The sequence below is a fragment of the Salmo salar genome, chromosome 07, assembly GCF_965601325.2.
Source record: "Salmo salar chromosome 07, fSalSal1, whole genome shotgun sequence".
Taxonomy (NCBI): Eukaryota; Metazoa; Chordata; class Actinopteri; order Salmoniformes; family Salmonidae; genus Salmo; species Salmo salar.
In genome coordinates this window covers 73,161,103-73,182,749 of record NC_138297.1, presented here as the reverse complement: position 1 = coordinate 73,182,749, position 21,647 = coordinate 73,161,103, and the positions used below count along the sequence as shown (strand labels likewise).

General features: G+C 41.1%; 1 protein-coding gene across 2 annotated transcripts; it reads right to left on the bottom strand.

Annotated features, from left to right (window-relative positions):
- Window positions 1-416: 416 nt before the first annotated feature.
- LOC123723771 (uncharacterized) lies at window positions 417-15,537 on the bottom strand. Of its 2 annotated transcripts, none has more exons than XM_045713202.2 (13): window positions 15,351-15,537; window positions 14,875-14,936; window positions 14,186-14,334; window positions 13,863-13,991; window positions 13,623-13,734; window positions 13,476-13,542; window positions 13,341-13,387; window positions 9,606-9,787; window positions 9,352-9,465; window positions 2,986-3,272; window positions 2,756-2,854; window positions 1,035-1,106; window positions 417-661 (listed from the first exon to the last, which is right to left on the bottom strand). In XM_045713202.2, the coding sequence occupies exons 1-13, from the start codon at window positions 15,356-15,358 to the stop codon at window positions 658-660; spliced, it is 1,332 nt and encodes a 443-aa protein (XP_045569158.2). In that variant the 5' UTR covers window positions 15,359-15,537; the 3' UTR covers window positions 417-657. The 2 variants fall into 2 exon arrangements, with proteins under 2 accessions (XP_045569158.2, XP_045569160.2); XM_045713204.2 differs by having other exon boundaries at window positions 15,382-15,533.
- Between the last annotated feature and the right edge of the window lie 6,110 nt (window positions 15,538-21,647).

Below are 21,647 nucleotides of genomic sequence, written 5' to 3'. Positions count from 1 at the left end.
AGAGAAAGGGTTTGATCTATTCATTTAAGAACAGGTTTACATAGAAACCATAATGTTAGCCAAGTTGTTTTGATTGTAAATCCAGGAAATAATTAAAGACACAGAAATTAGGCGTGATAAGGACAACTATTGTCTAATTGTTTGAAATCAGTGGATCCAACATGAATATAAAACATGAACACAGGAAAAATACAACAGTTTATACAATGGAGAATTCAAATATTGGCCAAGTGCCAGTCGGGCAACCTTAGCTTTTTCTGATTGGTCAATTCTTGGAAGCAATACCATCTGTTTATTGGCTAGCCAGAGCAATTCTTCTGATTGTGGAAGAGAACAGCAATGTGATTGGCTGTATAATATTCATATTGCAACACCCATAAGAAAATACCATTTTACAGTTCACACAGTTTGATTGATTTTATCTAAATGTTTTTTATTTTATTGTAGCTCCTTTGTTGACATTTATTAGATGTGTACATTCATTGTGTTATTGCATTAATACAGTTTAAACAGTAGTTGTTGGGGAGAAGTTTCAAACATAAAAGTGGAATATTGGAATATGTCTGACAAGAGGAACAGTCCTGCCCAGTGTGAAAACCAACACACACAGCCAAACACACACAGCTCCCTGTATTATACAGCTGCACTGCTACAGCTTCACCTAGAGAAGAGAGACAGAAACAACCAGATTTAAGGGACAGGACAAACAAGACCAATGAACGATAACACATCTTATCTGAAAGGCTCTCCTGACATAGCTGTCCCTAGAGTCACTATAAACCAGAAACGAACTGGCCATAAGACAGTTTGGGGCCAGATGGGCCGGTCCATCTTTAAGCACAGTGGGCTGGTCTAAATTGGGAGTTTTGCAAAGAATAACTGTTTTGGGAGGGGGGAGGGGGGGGGAGGGGGGACCGTGTGTTAGAAAATAAATGTGAAAGTTAAAAAGAAAAACAGTCACATTATCAGTTGTACACAATCCTCGACTGATTTCAATACAAGATAAACATGTCATAAGTAAATACGTCACTCACGCTAACGTCAGGTCCAGACTCCACAGGTTGGGTTGGTCTTCCACTTCCTCCTCGTCACCAGTGGGAAACCAACTAGGATAATATTACACAGACGGATTAGATTACATCAGATATTCATTGATTTATAGAATTGATTTGATATTTAAAAGTATTAGGACGCTCCAGCCAGAGACAACATTATATATGACCTCAGTTATATTACGCTGCCAGCTAGTAATACAGAGATGAACATCACAGAGATATTTAACATTAATACAGAGATCACCTGGTTAATGTGATACACGTGTTCTACTGTAGTGTTTCACTGAGACCCTGAAATCCAGACCTGTTTTGTGCTAACATCCCAGCTAGCTCATAAAGTTGCGGCCCTTGTCCTATTTGTGCTTGGACTTTAAAAAAGTTAAGCCAAAAAAAGCTAAAACTTTTGTTAAAAGTATTATTGAAACATTCAGTGAACGTTTTAAGGAACAAAAAAAAATAACTCCAAATAACCAATAATTCCGTTTCTCTGAGCGTTAAAATAAAACCTCCCAGGAAAATGTTCGGGGAACCATAGTAAGACGTTCTCAGAACCTCCCTGGAACCATAGTAAGACGTTCTCAGAACCTCCTTGGAACTATAGTAAGACATTCTCAGAAACCTCCCTGGAACCATAGTAAGACGTTCTCAGAACCTCCCTAGAACCATAGTAAGACATTCTCAGAAACCTCCCTGGAACCATAGTAAGACGTTCTCAGAACCTCCCTGGAACCATAGTAAGACATTCTCAGAACCTCCCTGGAACCATAGTAAGACGTTCTCAGAACCTCCCTGGAACCATAGTAAGACATTCTCAGAACCTCCCTGGAACCATAGTAAGACGTTCTCAGAAACCTCCCTGGAACCATAGTAAGACGTTCTCAGAACCTCCCTGGAACCATAGTAAGACATTCTCAGAAACGTCACTGGAACCATAGTAAGACGTTCTCAGAAACCTCCCTGGAACCATAGTAAGACGTTCTCAGAACCTCCCTGGAACCATAGTAAGACGTTCTCAGAAACGTCACTGGAACCATAGTAAGATGTTCTCAGAAACCTCCCTGCAACCTAAAACTTAACGTTCCCAGAACAGGCTAAGTTTTCAGAATTCCGTTTTACCGTTCAGTAAAGTTATTGCTTCCTCCCCAGAACCAATGGTAAACCAAAAATGTACGTTCCCACAACTTCAACATCCAAATTCCCTGGTTGGGATTCCACTTCCTGTACTCCATGTCATATGCCAAATTATGTTGACAAGGAGTAGAATGATATCACAAATTAGACTGGCACCCAGGCTATGGAGATCCGTAGGGTTGAGAGCCTGTTTTGCGAGGGAGACCTGGCAAGACTTGTTTAGCAGGACCAAGCTAACTGTATACTTAGTAAGCAGGACCAAGCTAACTGTATACTTAGTAAGCAGGACCAAGCTAACTGTATACTTAGTAAGCAGGACCTGGCTAACTGTATACTTAGTAAGCAGGACCTGGCTAACTGTAGAATGAGAAAGCAGGACCAGGCTAACTGTAGACCTAAGTCGAGCTAACTGTAGACCTAAGTCGGGCTAACTGTAGACCTAAGTCGGGCTAACTGTAGACCTAAGTCGGGCTAACTGTAGACCTAAGTCGGGCTAACTGTAGACCTAAGTCGGGCTAACTGTAGACCTAAGTCGGGCTAACTGTAGACCTAAGTCAGGCTAACCGCACCTGGAGGTGAAGAGAGCCTTCTCGTTGATCATCTGGAGTCTGAAGATGTTGACAGCCTTATAGACATCTATCACATCCTGGTACTTCTCCAGTAGAGGCCTGGAGAGAGAAACAGGTTAGAAAAGAGTCACTCCACAATATCACCACACTTGACAAGATTAAACACAACAATGTTTTGTGAGTTGAGTTGAGACACTATAAACCTCCATAGGCTATAAACTTCAAGATACCTGTAATATGCCCCTGACTTGTCTTTCTGGTTCCTCTGGTCTGACTTCATGTCCTCTCCCCCCCACTGGTAGCAGGGGCAGGGGAAGAGGCTTAGCCAGGGGTAGAGGCAGGGCCTGGGGCCTGGTCTGGTCCTCTCTCCCAGGGGCAGGTTCTTTGCCAGGTAAGGTCTGAGCAGGGCTCTGGGCAGCAGAGACACCAGCCAGTAGATGGGCTCCTCATTCACAATGTCATGGAAGCTCTGGAGGTACTGACGCACGGCTGCAGAGGGCTGGATGGAGGACAGGTTCTGTAGGCAGGAGGAGGAGGAGGAGGAGATGGAGGAGGAAGAGAGACAGGGAGTTTACTATGTGGTTATGGAAGGTGTGAAGGTACTGAAACACAGCTGCAGAGGGCTGGATGGAGGACCGGTTCTGTAGGCAGGCGGAGGATGAGGAAAATCGAATTACATTTATTTGTCACATGTGCTGAATACAACTGGTGTAGACTTTACTGTGAAATGCTTACAAGCCCTTCCCAACGATGCAGAGTTAAAACATAATAGCACAAATAAAAGTAACAGGAGGAATAAAATAAATGTGGAGCTATATACAGGAAGTACCAGTACCAGATCAATGTGGAGCTATATACAGGAAGTAACAGTAGTAGATCAATATGGAGCTATATACAGGAAGTACCAGTACCAGATCAATGTGGAGCTATATACAGGTAGTACCAGATCAACATTCAGCTATATACAGGGAATACCAGTACCAGATCAATGTGGAGCTATATACAGGAAGTACCAGTACCAGATCAATGTGGAGCTATATACAGGGAGTACCAGATCAATGTAGAGGTATTATCACGGAATACCAGTACCAGATCAATGTGGAGCTATATACAGGGAATACCAGTACCAGATCAATGTGGAGCTATATACAGGAAGTACCAGTACCAGATCAATGTGGAGCTATATACAGGTAGTACCAGTACCAGATCAATGTGGAGCTATATACAGGAAGTACCAGTACCAGATCAATGTGGAGCTATATACAGGAAGTACCAGTACCAGATCAATGTGGAGCTATATACAGGAAGTACCAGTACCAGATCAATGTGGAGCTATATACAGGTAGTACCAGTACCATATCAATGTAGAGGTATTATCACGGAATACCAGTACCAGATCAATGTGGAGCTATATACAGGGAATACCAGTACCAGATCAATGTGGAGCTATATACAGGAAGTACCAGTACCAGATCAATGTGGAGCTATATACAGGGAATACCAGTACCAGATCAATGTGGAGCTATATACAGGAAGTACCAGTACCAGATCAATGTGGAGCTATATACAGGGAACACCAGTATCAGATCAATGTGGAGCTATATACAGGAAGTACCAGTACCAGATCAATGTGGAGCTATATACAGGGAACAACAGTACCAGATCAATGTGGAGCTATATACAGGGAATACCAGTACCAGATCAATGTGGAGCTATATACAGGAAGTACCAGATCAATGTGGAGCTATATACAGGAAGTACCAGTACCAGATCAATGTGGAGCTATATACAGGTAGTACCAGATCAATGTGGAGCTATATACAGGAAGTACCAGTACCAGATCAATGTGGAGCTATATACAGGGAATACCAGTACCAGATCAATGTGGAGCTATATACAGGAAGTACCAGTACCAGATCAATGTGGAGCTATATACAGGGAATACCAGCACCAGATCAATGTGGAGCTATATACAGGAAGTACCAGTACCAGATCAATGTGGAGCTATATACAGGGAACAACAGTACCAGATCAATGTGGAGCTATATACAGGGAACAACAGTACCAGATCAATGTGGAGCTATATACAGGAAGTACCAGATCAATGTGGAGCTATATACAGGGAATACCAGTACCAGATCAATGTGGAGCTATATACAGGAAGTACCAGTACCAGATCAATGTGGAGCTATATACAGGGAGTACCAGTACCAGATCAATGTGGAGCTATATACAGGGAGTACCAGTACCAGATCAATGTGGAGCTATATACAGGGAGTACCAGTACCAGATCAATGTGGAGCTATATACAGGGAACACCAGTACCAGATCAATGTGGAGCTATATACAGGAAGTACCAGTACCAGATCAATGTGGAGCTATATACAGGAAGTACCAGTACCAGATCAATGTGGAGCTATATACAGGGAGTACCAGTACCAGATCAATGTGGAGCTATATACAGGAAGTACCAGTACCAGATCAATGTTCATAGTTATAAGGCATTTGATGTTGATACAGTATGTACATGAAGGCAGGGTAAAGTGACTATGCATCAGGATAGATATTAGTAAGGTATTTGAAGTAGAAGTCAGAAGTTTACATACACTTAGGTTGGAGTCATTAAAACTTGTTTTTCAACCACTCCACAAATTTCTTGTCAACAAACTATAGTTTTGTCAAGTCGGTTAGGACATCTACTTTGTACATGACACAAGTAATTTTTCCAACAATTGTTAACAGCCAGATATTTTTCACTTATATCTCACTGTATCACAATTCCAGTGGGTCAGAAGTTTACATACACTAAGTTGACTGTGCCTTTAAACAGTTGGGAAAATTCCAGAAAATGATGTCATGGCTTTGGAAGCTTCTGATAGGCTAGTAGAAAGATGAGGAAGGGAAGCGCTACTAAGGTACACAATAGTACATTTTGGTAGACAGAAGGTGCTCTTTGGCAAAAGGGGTGAATTGGTCATCAAAAAGAAAGGAGGACCAAGGCACTCTTCATATAATTAATTAAAATACCTTTATTTGTATGGCATGTTCAATAGAAAAAGTTTAAAAAATCCGACGTGTTTCGCCTGCATGGCCTTCGTCAGGGAGTACAAAGAAATAATACAATGTCCTCTTTTGAACAGCTTTTCCTATTAGCCCTAATTTGAAGAGGGAGTGGTTACAAAATTGATTGGACACACCTAGTAAGCAATACTATGCACATTAAAAAGTGAAATACTGTAGCTATGTTATCATAAAAATACAACTCCAAGCTGGAAGTATCAGAACACTTAGAAAGGTAGTTCTAACCTTAAATATGACTGGGAGAAGTTTGAAGAATAAGAAAGCAATGTATTCCATAGTACACTAGACCACAGCCAAACATGAACAACAACAGTCTAAACATAGCTGAGGGCAATTGAGCAAAATGTCCACTAGATGACAGCAAATGGACCTATCACGACCCTACAGGAAGGGTGAGAAATCCATATCTTCATTTAAACCAGGGTACTTAGTGGCCTGTAGTTTATAAATCCAAAAACTTTCCCTTTAGTTTAACTGTTTTAGACGGTCCCCTTTTCTAATAGAGGCCGGAACATGATCAATACCCATAGCTTGTAGGGAGGCAGGGTTGCCATGGTGTAAGGACTTGTAGTGCCTTGCCATGGGGTAGTCTTTATTGCCTACCCGTATGGCATACTTGTGTTCCGCTAAGCAGTCTTGAAGGCGTCTCTTTGTCCATCCAATTTAGAACACCTTGCACTGTGGACATTCCAATCTATAGATGACATGAGTGGTTTTGCAGTTAATGAAATGCTTGGCGTAATACTCCATTTTGGAAGCTGTGTCAACAAAACACTTTTTCTGTGCAATATTTCTGCAATGGTTGCACTGGTTACATTTAAAAGAGCCCTTGGGTTTGTGGTCAAGCCAAGTTTTTTGAGAGTCACCCAGAAGATAACTGTGGACTGATAGGCTAATTTACATCATTTGAGTCAATTGGAGATGTACTTGTGGATGTATTTCAAGGCCTACAAACTCAGTGCCTCTTTGCTTGACATCTATCCTGATGCCTTGTCACTTTACCCTGCCTTCATGTACATGCAGTTGAAGTCAGAAGTTTACATACACCTTAGCCAAATACATTTAAACTCAGTTTTCACAATTCCTGACATTTAATCCCAGTACAAATTCCCTGTTTTAGGTCAGTTAGGATCACAACTTTATTTTAAGAATGTGAAATGTCAGAATAATAGTAGAGAGATTTATATATTTCAGCTTTTATTTCTTTCATCACATTCCCAGTGGGTCAGAAGTTTACATAAACTCAATTAGTATTTGGTAGCATTGCCTTCAAAATGTTTAACTTGGGTCAAATGTTTCGTGTAGCCTTCTACAAACTTCCCACAATAAGTTGGGTGAATTTTGGCCCTTTACTCCTGACAGAGCTGGTGTAACTGAGTCAGGTTTGTAGGCCTCCTCGCTCGCACACACTTTTTCAGTTCTGCCCACACATTTTCTATGGGATTGAGGTCAGGGATTTGTGATGGCCACTCCAATACCTTGACTTTTTTAACCTTAAGTCATTTTGCCACAACTTTGCAAGTATGCTTGGGTCATTGTCCATTTGGAAGACCCATTTGCGACCAAGGTTTAACTTCCTGACTGATGTCTTGAGATGTTGCTTCAATATATCCACATAATTTTCCTCCATCATGATGCCATCTATTTTGTGAAGTGCACCAGTCTCTCCTGCAGCAAAGCACCCCCACAACATCATGCTGCCATTCCCGTGTTTCACGGTTGGTATGGTGTTCTTCGGCTTGCAAGCCTCCCCCTTTTTCCTCCAAACATAACGATGGTCATTATGGCCAAACAGTTCTATTTTTGTTTCATCAGACAAGAGGACATTTCTCCAAAAAGTACAATCTTTGTCCCCATGTGGAGTTGCAAACCATAGTCTGGCATTTTTTTATGGCGGTTTTGGAGCAGGGGCTTCTTTCTTGCTGAGCGGCCTTTCAGGTTATGTCGATATAGGACTCGTTTTACTATGGACATAGATACTTTTCTACCTGTTTTCTCCAGCATCTTCACTAGGTCCTTTGCTGTTGTTCTGGAATTGATTTGCACTTCTCGCACCAAATTAAATTCATCTCTAGGAGACAGAACGCATCTCCTTCCTGAGCAGTATGACGGATGCGTACCTTCAGGCGTTTGGAAATTGCTCCCAAGGATGAACCAGACTTGTGGAGGTCTACAATTTGTTTCTGAGGTCTTGACTGATTTCTCTTGATTTTCCCATGATGTCAAGCAAAGAGGCACTAAGTTTGAAGGTAGGCCTTTAAATACATCCACAGGTACACCTCCAATTGACTCAAATGATGTCAATTAGCCTATCAGAAGCTTCTAAAGCCATGACATCATTTTCTGGAATTTTCCAAGCTGTTTAAAGTCATAGTCAACTTAGTTTATGTAAACTTCTGACCCACTGGAATTGTGATACAGTGAGTTATAAGTGAAATAATCTGTCTGTAAACAATTGTTGGAAAAATGACTTGTGTCATGCCCAAAGTAGATGTCCTAACCGTCTTGCAAAAACTATAGTTTGTTAACAAGAAACCTAAGTGTATGTAAACTTCCGACTTCAACTGTATATATGTGTATATATATGCACACACACACACACCACAACAAGACAGACAACACGACACTACATAAAGAGAGACCTAAGACAACAATATAGGCTACTGGTAAATTTATCAGTTGAAAAACGTTCTGGAACGTTGCAGATAGAAATTCTATGAATATTACCACCATTATTCCTTTTTCAACAGTCAGAGAGGGATGTTTATTCTTGATCCTGCTGAACACACCCCTAGGTAGTTAACTATTGCTAGCTAATGAGGTAACATGACTGATCAAGGTGTAGCCTAAACAAATGGTTAACAGTCCACAAGTAGCCTAGTTTTAGAACGGCCCGCGATATGCTTTATGAATGTAAAATGCGGCCTGCCAAATCATGATAAAAAGAAAAAACCGTACCACCGGTGTTATGGGTCATGTCTTTTGAACAGTAGAATCAAGCCATTTTCTCTGAGAAAAAGAGGGAGACTTAGCTACAGAATTTGTATTTGAAATGCAGTGGTGAAAGTGTGAGGGTTGAGTGAGACTACAAATTCAAAGACTACCTACTTTTCTATAGTCTACGGGACAGATCTACATTTACAGGTTGGGAGGGGGGGTCCAAAATAGGGCAGGGTTGTCAATGTTTTTTTGCTTTGGGGAGGGTTGTATGGTATTTTATTGGGCACAGTGGAGGGAAGTGCATTTTTTCCCAGGTTTACATTCACTCTTCTGCTTGTATTTTCCCTATAAACAATGACTTGATTTACTTGAGATATTACCCTAATAAAGTTAAGAAACGTTTGTGAAGGTTTGGTATGGTGTGGCTATTATTAAGCTTTAGCTACTGCGTAATATACTGTATATTAAGATATATTATCTTAAATTGTATATTAAGAAATATTATCTTAAATTGTATATTAAGATATATTATCTTAAATGGTATATTAAGGGTGATTGTTATAACAGCTTCTTACCAGGTGTGGTGGAGTTTGGTTCTGGGCCTCCTTCAGAGACTCCTGGTAGCGTTGATGTGTTCTCTGGAGAAACTGCATGATGTCTGGAGGACCCTGGACTGTTCTGATCAGCACCTGGCTCACACACACGCATACACACATTTACACACACAGAGCAACTTATCTTAAGATAGCTAGGGATGACAACCACGTATCACAGTCATAGTAAGTAAAACGTTACGGTATTTGTTTTATTTAATGTATTTTCTTTTCACCTGCAGCATGGTGATGACTCTGTCCAGGTATAGCATCTCCTGGTGGCAGAAGTCAGCATAGCAGCGGGCAGGCAGACGTCTGGAATACATCCCTCTGAGGAAGGCTGAGTAGAGGGCCTCATCTGCTACTCTCTTACTGGTCTCCCACAGGACGTCATAAATACTCACCTCTTCAACCAGCTCTGGGGGAGGGAGGGAGGAGAGAGAAAGATATATATTTGTGTTTGTATTGCTTTGGTGCAGTTTTCACAAGTATGTGGTAAATTTTAGCAATGCTTTGTACAAAACTCAAAACCGTTAATCAAAAAGACAGTTGTTTCAAAACTCTAAGCACATTTTTTAATTGACTATTACAACACATACAATCATACAGTCACTTATTCACCAAACTTAATCAGTGTTTCATCTAGAAATACATGTTTCACATTGCTAGTTATATAGCAGTTAATTCAACAGTGGGAAGTTAGCTACATTAAACTAGTTCTATAGCAGTTAATTCAACAGTGGGAAGTTAGCTACATTAAACTAGTTATATAGCAGTTAATTCAACAGTAGGAAGTTAGCTACATTAAACTAGTTCTATAGCAGTTAATTCAACAGTAGGAAGTTAGCTACATTAAACTAGTTCTATAGCAGTTAATTCAACAGTGGGAAGTTAGCTACATTAAACTAGTTCTATAGCAGTTAATTCAACAGTAGGAAGTTAGCTACATTAAACTAGTTCTATAGCAGTTAATTCAACAGTGGGAAGTTAGCTACATTAAACTAGTTATATAGCAGTTAATTCAACAGTAGGAAGTTAGCTACATTAAACTAGTTCTATAGCAGTTAATTCAACAGTGGGAAGTTAGCTACATTAAACTAGTTCTATAGCAGTTAATTCAACAGTAGGAAGTTAGCTACATTAAACTAGTTCTATAGCAGTTAATTCAACAGTAGGAAGTTAGCTACATTAAACTAGTTATATAGCAGTTAATTCAACAGTAGGAAGTTAGCTACATTAAACTAGTTCTATAGCAGTTAATTCAACAGTGGGAAGTTAGCTACATTAAACTAGTTATATAGCAGTTAATTCAACAGTAGGAAGTTAGCTACATTAAACTAGTTATATAGCAGTTAATTCAACAGTGGGAAGTTAGCTACATTAAACTAGTTCTATAGCAGTTAATTCAACAGTAGGAAGTTAGCTACATTAAACTAGTTATATAGCAGTTAATTCAACAGTGGGAAGTTAGCTACATTAAACTAGTTCTATAGCAGTTAATTCAACAGTAGGAAGTTAGCTACATTAAACTAGTTCTATAGCAGTTAATTCAACAGTAGGAAGTTAGCTACATTAAACTAGTTCTATAGCAGTTAATTCAACAGTAGGAAGTTAGCTACATTAAACTAGTTCTATAGCAGTTAATTCAACAGTGGGAAGTTAGCTACATTAAACTAGTTCTATAGCAGTTAATTCAACAGTAGGAAGTTAGCTACATTAAACTAGTTATATAGCAGTTAATTCAACAGTGGGAAGTTAGCTACATTAAACTAGTTCTATAGCAGTTAATTCAACAGTGGGAAGTTAGCTACATTAAACTAGTTATATAGCAGTTAATTCAACAGTAGGAAGTTAGCTACATTAAACTAGTTCTATAGCAGTTAATTCAACAGTGGGAAGTTAGCTACATTAAACTAGTTCTATAGCAGTTAATTCAACAGTGGGAAGTTAGCTACATTAAACTAGTTATATAGCAGTTAATTCAACAGTGGGAAGTTAGCTACATTAAACTAGTTCTATAGCAGTTAATTCAACAGTGGGAAGTTAGCTACATTAAACTAGTTCTATAGCAGTTAATTCAACAGTGGGAAGTTAGCTACATTAAACTAGTTATATAGCAGTTAATTCAACAGTGGGAAGTTAGCTACATTAAACTAGTTATATAGCAGTTAATTCAACAGTGGGAAGTTAGCTACATTAAACTAGTTATATAGCAGTTAATTCAACAGTAGGAAGTTAGCTACATTAAACTAGTTCTATAGCAGTTAATTCAACAGTGGGAAGTTAGCTACATTAAACTAGTTCTATAGCAGTTAATTCAACAGTAGGAAGTTAGCTACATTAAACTAGTTCTATAGCAGTTAATTCAACAGTAGGAAGTTAGCTACATTAAACTAGTTCTATAGCAGTTAATTCAACAGTGGGAAGTTAGCTACATTAAACTAGTTCATGCAGTTAATTCAACAGTGGGAAGTTAGCTACATTAAACTAGTTATATAGCAGTTAATTCAACAGTAGGAAGTTAGCTACATTAAACTAGTTATATAGCAGTTAATTCAACAGTGGGAAGTTAGCTACATTAAACTAGTTCTATAGCAGTTAATTCAACAGTGGGAAGTTAGCTACATTAAACTAGTTCTATAGCAGTTAATTCAACAGTGGGAAGTTAGCTACATTAAACTAGTTCTATAGCAGTTAATTCAACAGTGGGAAGTTAGCTACATTAAACTAGTTCTATAGCAGTTAATTCAACAGTAGGAAGTTAGCTACATTAAACTAGTTCTATAGCAGTTAATTCAACAGTGGGAAGTTAGCTACATTAAACTAGTTCTATAGCAGTTAATTCAACAGTGGGAAGTTAGCTACATTAAACTAGTTCTATAGCAGTTAATTCAACAGTGGGAAGTTAGCTACATTAAACTAGTTCTATAGCAGTTAATTCAACAGTAGGAAGTTAGCTACATTAAACTAGTTCTTTAGCAGTTAATTCAACAGTGGGAAGTTAGCTACATTAAACTAGTTATATAGCAGTTAATTCAACAGTGGGAAGTTAGCTACATTAAACTAGTTCTATAGCAGTTAATTCAACAGTGGGAAGTTAGCTACATTAAACTAGTTCTATAGCAGTTAATTCAACAGTGGGAAGTTAGCTACATTAAACTAGTTCTATAGCAGTTAATTCAACAGTGGGAAGTTAGCTACATTAAACTAGTTCTATAGCAGTTAATTCAACAGTAGGAAGTTAGCTACATTAAACTAGTTCTTTAGCAGTTAATTCAACAGTGGGAAGTTAGCTACATTAAACTAGTTCTTTAGCAGTTAATTCAACAGTGGGAAGTTAGCTACATTAAACTAGTTCTATAGCAGTTAATTCAACAGTGGGAAGTTAGCTACATTAAACTAGTTCTATAGCAGTTAATTCAACAGTGGGAAGTTAGCTACATTAAACTAGTTCTATAGCAGTTAATTCAACAGTAGGAAGTTAGCTACATTAAACTAGTTGATGCAGTTACCAAAACAGCTGTATAGTTTGACTGGTAAAAGTTATTTCTGTTCTAATTTTAGATTTGAATAGCAGAGTAGACTAATAATATGCTCTACGTTTTTGTCGAAGCTACTGGGTAAGGGGTCAAAATAGCTGATTCGTGTCAAAGGCACATTGTTTAGAGTGAACAGAATGTTGGAAGTCAGATTTAAAGTGGGAGATTTAAATAAAGGGAGCTTTATAATGTTGAAGATATCCCATTAAAGAGGAAGAGATTTTATAGGAGGACAAAAAGTGTCATAATTTAAAAACAATTCTAGCCAGATCAACATGTTTTAAAGTTTGAAATGGCATAGCATTCGCAAGCGTCATTAATCATCAGACAGCTGTCATCTTCTACATGTCAGAGTGCCATTCAACAAGGAACTGTACCTGTAACAAAATAAACGTTTTGTCTAGCCTAGGCAATGGGCCAAGACAATCCTACCTCTCTCGTCTGCTTCCTTCTGACTTGGCAATGCTGCTAAACTAGATCTAAAAGAAAAAATACATGAATGTAATTTAGTGTTAATATGGTCTCTGTAAGAACATGTCCAGATACAAGACAGTGTTATCCTGCTACCTTGTCTCCATAGAACACACATAGAACCTCAGCTCTCCACAGGACACGTCATTCCAACCCTGCCCACCTGTTGTCAAGGCAACAACAAATCACACTTCAGTTATTTCAATGTGCTCCGAGTGTGTGTGTGTGTGTGTGTGTGTGTACCTCCAGTGTGTAGCTCCATACAGTTCTCCCCCTGTCCAGAGTTACTGGGCTCATCCTCCTCCCAGTAAACATCGTCAACAGCTGAGCCGTCACTCCACAGCCACATCCCCTCCTTATCACAGAAAAACATTGATTGGTTGATTAATTGATTGAAACCACTTCTTTTTGTTTTTAAACCTGTAGACATTTGACAGATTGATTGACAGACTGACTGACTGATGAATTATTGACCCAGTTTACCTGAGCTGCGTCGTAGCCTCCTATCCAGACCGGCTGGTATGTGTGTCTCCTGACCAGATCCTGGACAAACATCTGTTGACCAGGGCTGTGAACCGACACCAGGTTCCCTCTGTGCTGGGAGCAGTACGACTAGAGGGACAGCCAGAAAACACTGTGTTAGCCCGCTGAGCTAAAGCCCAGGCAGTACCTCAGGGAGCAAAGATCAATGCAGGCTAGAAATTGACATTTCCTGAAGTAAATGTGTGCTTGCTAGTCTTGAAGTATCAATGGTTGTGAAATAGTAGTAGTAATTAGTAATTGTCTCTCTCTATTACAAGTATTACCTCTGCAGTGGCCCAGGTGGCCCAGACGGGGTAGAAGGAGAAGCAGCGATGCTCATTCTGATGCCACCCGGCTGGGCATGGTGACTGGGAGTCCACCCCTTCCACCTCCTCCTCTGTAGTGTTCACCACCCCCGAGGCAGCATCCACCCCTGGAACAACAACACACACCTACAGTATGTACTGTTCAAGAGCTGTGGTTGACTTAGTTTACCTGGTACATTGAAGCAATTAATGGAATAATCCCAAAAGTGCAAACTAAGCTAGACCAAGTAGCACCTCAAATACTTTATAGCATTTAGAGTTGTGTTTGACCAGATACAATGCAATTTTACAGTTAACAAATTGACAACAGACTTTCAGCATGCTTATAGAGGTGGACATTGAACATGTACGACGCTTACAAAAATGGTTGATGATTGGCTGAGTGAAAATCATGATAAAAAGATTGTGGGAGCTGTTTTGTTAGACTTCAGTGTGGCCTTTGACATTATCAATCAAAGTCTGATACTGGAAAAACGTATGTGTTATGGCTTTACACCACCTGCTATATTGTGGATAAAGAGTTACCTGACCTGCCTAGTTAAATAAAGGTTACATGGTTTTACAGAACACAGAGGGTGTTCTTTATCATTGAATTAAACTATTTACACACACACTGTTTCATTTCAAGTTTCAACTTTTATATTTGCCTGTTGCGAGGTGCAGAGCCATCACTGCCCAACAAAGCAGCAGAGACATCCTACCAACCGATCTGCATTGCACGGCATAACAACGATAACTTAGCCTTACATTTAACAACTTTTAATAAAGTGTTGAAGGGATCATAAGACCTTCTGCCATCCGTGTTCTACTTACCCAGAGTCAGATGAACTACTGGATACCATTTGAACGTCTCTGCGTGCGTTATGAAGGCAGGTAGTGGTTGTTTCGCGAGCCAATGCTATCTAGCATTAGCGCAATGACTGGAAGTCTCCAGGTACGGTAGCATTGCTAATGTACCTGTACACTTCCAGTCATTGCGCTAGAATCGTACATTATGCATTTAACATAACTTAATTTAAAATGACATTGCGTAACATAACATGACAAAACATAACACAACTTTTAAGTGACATAAGTTAACATGACATAACAGAGCAGCTCCATCTGTAACATAGTACATTACCTGTACATAGATCAGAGAATGTTGAAAGTACCTGAGCTAGCTAGTAACACAGTGACAGTAGTAGTAGTAGCTTGGTCCTGGTAGGATAGCTCAGGACATCTGCTCTTTTCTACCTGCTTCTGGCTTGGATTAGTCACTGTTGAAGAGGAGGAGGAGGAGTGAAATCAGATGACGTGAGGAGAAGAGATGAGGAAATGATAAGGTACTGCAGAACAGCAACCAGCCCGTACCGTCCTCTCTACACTAGTGGTTGTGTCCTAAAAGCCTCAGCCCTGCCCACTCTCATTATCAGTCAGACTAGAATCACATCAACATCCTGCTAGTTCTAACAACACATCTCCTGTTCTGACAGACTAGAATCACATCAACATCCTGATAATTCTAACAACACATCTCCTGTTCTGACAGACTAGAATCACATCAACATCCTGCTAGTTCTAACACCACATCTCCTGTTCTGACAGACTAGAATCACATCAACATCCTGCTAGTTCTAACAACACATCTCCTGTTCTGACAGACTAGAACCACATCAACATCCTGCTAGTTCTAACAACACATCTCCTGTTCTGACAGACTAGAATCACATCAACATCCTGCTAGTTCTAACAACACATCTCCTGTTCTAACAGACTAGAATCACATCAACATCCTGCTAGTTCTAACAACACATCTCCTGCTCTGACAGAAGACACAGAGCATACCCCTCAGTTTCTTGGCAATTTCTCGCATGGAATAGCCTTCATTTCTCAGAACAAGAATAGACTGATGAGTTTCAGAAGAAAGTTCTTTGTTTCTGGCCATTTTGAGCCTGTGGTCCAACCCACAAATGCTGATGCTCCAGATACTCAACTAGTCTAAAGAAGGCCAGTTTTATTGCTTCTTTAATCAACATGACAGTTTTTCAGCTGTGCTAACATAATTGCAAAAGGGTTTTCTAATGATCAATTAGCCTTTTAAAATGATAAACTTGGATTAGCTAACACATTGAATCAATGTGGAAACCTGATTGGATTTGTAAAAAGTTAAGGAATGTTGTAACCTTTTAACCTATATCCAATAATATAAATCAATATTAGACGTTGAACTGATGCCTGTGCCCAGTGGGAAGGCTTTACATCCTACAGTGTTAAACAAAATCCAAAACCTTTTCAGACTGCAGTGGTTCCTCAGAAGGAGGAAGGAGAGAACCGTCCTCCTCAGTGAATTTCATGATTTTTTTAAAAACATTTATAAAAGTTATCATTTTTAGATAAACTATAGTAAATGCATTCACGTCACCAAATAATTTATTAAAACACACTGTTTTGCAATGAAGGTCTACAGTAGCCTCAACAGCACTCTGTAGGGTAGCACAATGGTGGGTACATTGACTTCAATACAAAACCTAGGAGACTCATGGTTCTAACCCCCTTCCATAGACTTACACAGTAATTATGAAAACTTCCGGAAGACGTCCTCCAACCCTTCAGAGCTCTTGCAGCATGAAATGACATGTTGTCCACCCAATCCAAGGGTCAGATAATTAATCTTGTACTGAACACATAAGCTACAGCTAGCTAGCACTACAGTGCATAAAATATGGTGAGTAGTTGACTCAAAGAGAGAGAAAGACAATAGTTTCAACAAATACATTTCTTCCAAAATTAAGGAGAAGCATGAGAGAGAGACTTTCAGTTCCACTTACTAAGATAGCAAATGTAGCTAGCTAGTTTAACGTACTCAGACACCCTGCTCAAAAAGAGGGATGCTATGTTAGCTAGCTGGCTATGACTATTCAACACAACACTGGAACTCAAGGTAAGCTTTTTGTTTTCCAAATGTATTGCCACAGGGGCCTGCCGGTGTAAGTGCTAAACTTCTTACTGACTGTACACTGTAATGCTACTGCATGATTGTTTCAAGATTACTAAGTCGTTAGTTATATTAGATGTGTTGACTATGACGTTACTTTAGCTAATAAGGTGACAACGATGTGGGCTGTGTGTAGCGATTATCATATTGTCTGGTTTGGAAAGTTTTTTTCACCTTATCATATACAGCTGATGTCCACAAGTGAAGGGAGAAGATGAGAGGAGGTTAGCTCATAGATGCGAGAATGAATACAATGTGGCTGCTATGAAAGTGAACTTTGTTTACGCGTGATCAGGGGTGTATTCATTTCTCCGATTCTGTTGAAAAAGATTCTTAAATAAACATACCTGAATTCGACGAATAGAAACTTTAATTTGCAACTGTTGGACTAATGATTACACCCTAGATCAGATTCAACTAGATGCAGGAAATAGTGTGCAAAGCGGTATTGAATGTGTCACTGTCTGTCACCTTGGTTACTCCAAATTCTCTCGACCTCTTCACCTACATTGTAAACTTTCATTCATAGGCTAGGTTGTAGCAACCTTATGATGTGTGCAGGGACAATTTGAGTGTAACATATACGCAGGCAGTCAGGAAGCAGGTGCAGAAGATGAGATAAATGAAGAAAATACAAAACAGGAGAAGTGTACTGAACGTAACCTAAACCAAGTCTGTCTGATGACTGAGGCTACAGAGGGCTATACATATGAGTAATCAGGGTGGCGATGAAGTCCAGGTGTGCTTAACGATGGTTGCCAGGTGTGCGCAATGTGGGTTGCCAGGACCGGTGGTCGGTAGACCGGCGACGTCACACGCTGGAGGGAGGGAGGAGTAGGTGTGACATGGAGTATCACGTAGTAGCCTAAACCTATCCATGTTACATTGAGCTGGGTGAATGGAATATGAATGACAGTAATCCAATATACTGTTATAGAAAGAAGGCCATGCTCATAAAACAAATGATCATCCTCCCTCGTCTTAAACGGCGCCGACCGCCACTGTTTCCGCCACTGTTTAAGAGGTATATTTTTGCAACTGAAAGCAACAAACGGCTTTGTCACTGTGGTGGTACCATAAACGAGCATTTGTGTACAGACTTGAAATCATTGGCCGCTTTAGTAAATGGATCACGAGTCACTTTAATAATGTCAATTTAAGAATGCTTACATATCTTGCATTACATTTACATTTACATTTAAGTCATTTAGCAGACGCTCTTATCCAGAGCGACTTACAAATTGGTGCATTCACCTTATGATATCCAGTGGAACAACCACTTTACAATAGTGCATCTAAATCTTTTAAGGGGGGGGGTAGAAGGATTACTTTATCCTATCCTAGGTATTCCTTAAAGAGGTGGGGTTCCAGGAGTCTCCAGAAGGTGGTGATTGACTCCACTGTCCTGGCGTCGTGAGGGAGCTTGTTCCACCATTGGGGTGCCAGAGCAGCGAACAGTTTTGCCTGGGCTGAGCGGGAACTGTGCTTCCTCAGAGGTAGGGGGGCCAGCAGGCCAGAGGTGGATGAACGCAGTGCCCTTGTTTGGGTGTAGGGCCTGATCAGAGCCTGAAGTTATGGAGGTGCCGTTCCCTTCACAGCTCCGTAGGCAATCACCATGGTCTTGTAGCGGATGCGAGCTTCAACTGGAAGCCAGTGGAGAGAGCGGAGGAGCGGGGTGACGTGAGAGAACTTGGGAAGGTTGAACACCAGATGGGCTGCGGCGTTCTGGATGAGTTGTAGGGGTTTAATGGCACAGGCAGGGAGCCCAGCCAACAGCGAGTTGCAGTAATCCAGACGGGAGATGACAAGTGCCTGCGCCGCTTCCTGTGTGAGGCAGGGTCGTACTCTGCGAATGTTGTAGAGCATGAACCTACAGGATCGGGTCACCGCCTTGATGTTAGTGGAGAACGACAGGGTGTTTTCCAGGATCACGCCAAGGTTCTTAGCACTCTGGGAGGAGGACACAAGGGAGTTGTCAACCGTTATGGCGAGATCATGGAACGGGCAGTCCTTCCCCGGGAGGAAGAGCAGCTCCGTCTTGCCGAGGTTCAGCTTGAGCTGGTGATCCGTCATCCACACTGATATGTCTGACAGACATGCAGAGATGTGATTCGCCGCCTGGTTATCAGAAGGGGGAAAGGAGAAGATTAATTGTGTGTCGTCTGCATAGCAATGATAGGGTAGACCATGTGAGGATATGACAGAGCCAAGTGACTTGGTGTATAGCGAGAATAGGAGAGGGCCTAGAACAGAGCCCTGGGGGACACCAGTGGTGAGAGCGCATGGTGCGGAGACAGATTCTCGCCACGCCACCTGGTAGGAGCGACCTGTCAGGTAGGACGCAATCCAAGCGTGGGCCGCGCCGGAGATGCCCAACTCGGAGAGGGTGGAGAGGAGGATCTGATGGTTCACAGTATCAAAGGCAGCAGATAGGTCTAGAAGGATGAGAGCAGAGGAGAGAGAGTTAGCTTTAGCAGTGCGGAGAGCCTCCGTGACACAGAGAAGAGCAGTCTCAGTTGAATGCCCAGTCTTGAAACCTGACTGATTAGGATCAAGAAGGTCATTCTGAGAGAGATAGCAGGAGAGCTGGCCAAGAACGGCATGTTCAAGAGTTTTGGAGAGAAAAGAAAGAAGGGATACTGGTCTGTAGTTGTTGACATCGGAGGGATCGAGTGTAGGTTTTTTCAGAAGGGGTGCAACTCTCGCTCTCTTGAAGACGGAAGGGACGTAGCCAGCGGTCAAGGATGAGTTGATGAGCGAGGTGAGGAAGGGGAGAAGGTCTCCGGAAATGGTCTGGAGAAGAGAGGAGGGGATAGGGTCAAGTGGGCAGGTTGTTGGGCGGCCGGCCGTCACAAGACGCGAGATTTCATCTGGAGAGAGAGGGGAGAAAGAGGTCAAAGCACAGGGTAGGGCAGTGTGAGCAGGACAAGCAGTGTCGTTTGACTTAGCAAACGAGGATCGGATATCGTCAACCTTCTTTTCAAAATGGTTGACGAAGTCATCCGCAGAGAGGGAGGAGGGGGGGGGAGGGGGAGGAGGATTCAGGAGGGAGGAGAAGGTAGCAAAGAGCTTCCTAGGGTTAGAGGCAGATGCTTGGAATTTAGAGTGGTAGAAAGTGGCTTTAGCAGCAGAGACAGAAGAGGAGAATGTTGAGAGGAGGGAGTGAAAGGATGCCAGGTCCGCAGGGAGGCGAGTTTTCCTCCATTTCCGCTCGGCTGCCCGGAGCCCTGTTCTGTGAGCTCGTAGTGAGTCGTCGAGCCACGGAGCAGGAGGGGAGGACCGAGCCGGCCTGGAGGATAGGGGACAGAGAAAATCAAAGGATGCAGAAAGGGAGGAGAGGAGGGTTGAGGAGGCAGAATCAGGAGATTGTTGGAGAAGGTTTGAGCAGAGGGAAGAGATGATAGGATGGAAGAGGAGAGAGTAGTGGGAGAGAGAGAGCGAAGGTTGGGACGGCGCAATACCATCCGAGTAGGGGCAGAGTGAGAAGTGTTGGATGAGAGCAAGAGGGAAAAGGATACAAGGTAGTGGTCGGAGATTTGGAGGGGAGTTGCAATGAGATTAGTGGAAGAACAGCATCTAGTAAAGATGAGGTCAAGCGTATTGCCTGCCTTGTGAGTAGGGGGGGAAGGTGAGAGGGTGAGGTCAAAAGAGGAGAGGAGTGGAAAGAAGGAGGCAGAGAGGAATGAGTCAAAGGTAGACGTGGGGAGGTTAAAGTCACCCAGAACTGTGAGAGGTGAGCCATCCTCAGGAAAGGAACTTATCAAGGCGTCAAGCTCATTGATGAACTCTCCAAGGGAACCTGGAGGGCGATAAATGATAAGGATGTTAAGATTACATTATAAGCATTACTCATCTCATATGTATATACTGTATTCTATTCTTGCCGCTGGGTCATTGCTCATCCATATTTTTATATGTGTATATATTCTTATTCCATTCCTTTACTTAGATTTGTGTGTATTAGGTAGTTGTTGTGGAATTGTTATATTACTTGTTAGATATTGCTGCACTGTCGCAACTAAAAGCACAAGCATTTTGCTACACTCGCATTAACATCTGCTAACCATGTGTATGCGTTTGATTTGATGTGTACCTTTTCAAAATATATGCTTATGTATCTGTACTAAGGCAAACATATCTTAAAACCTGTTTTTTCTTTGTCATTATGCGGTATTATGTGAAGATTGATGAGGGGGAAAAAACGATTTAAATCCTTTTTAGAATAAGTCTGTAACGTAACAAAATGTGGAAAAAGTCAAGGGGTCTGCATACTTTCCAATGCACTATATATAGTGTATTTGTATTTATTATAGATCTCCATTAGTTCCTATCAAGGCAGCAGCTACTCTTCCTGGGGTTTATTATGGATCCCCATTAGTTCCTGCCAAGGCAGCAGCTACTCTTCCTGGGGTTTATTATGGATCCCCATTAGTTGCTGCCAAG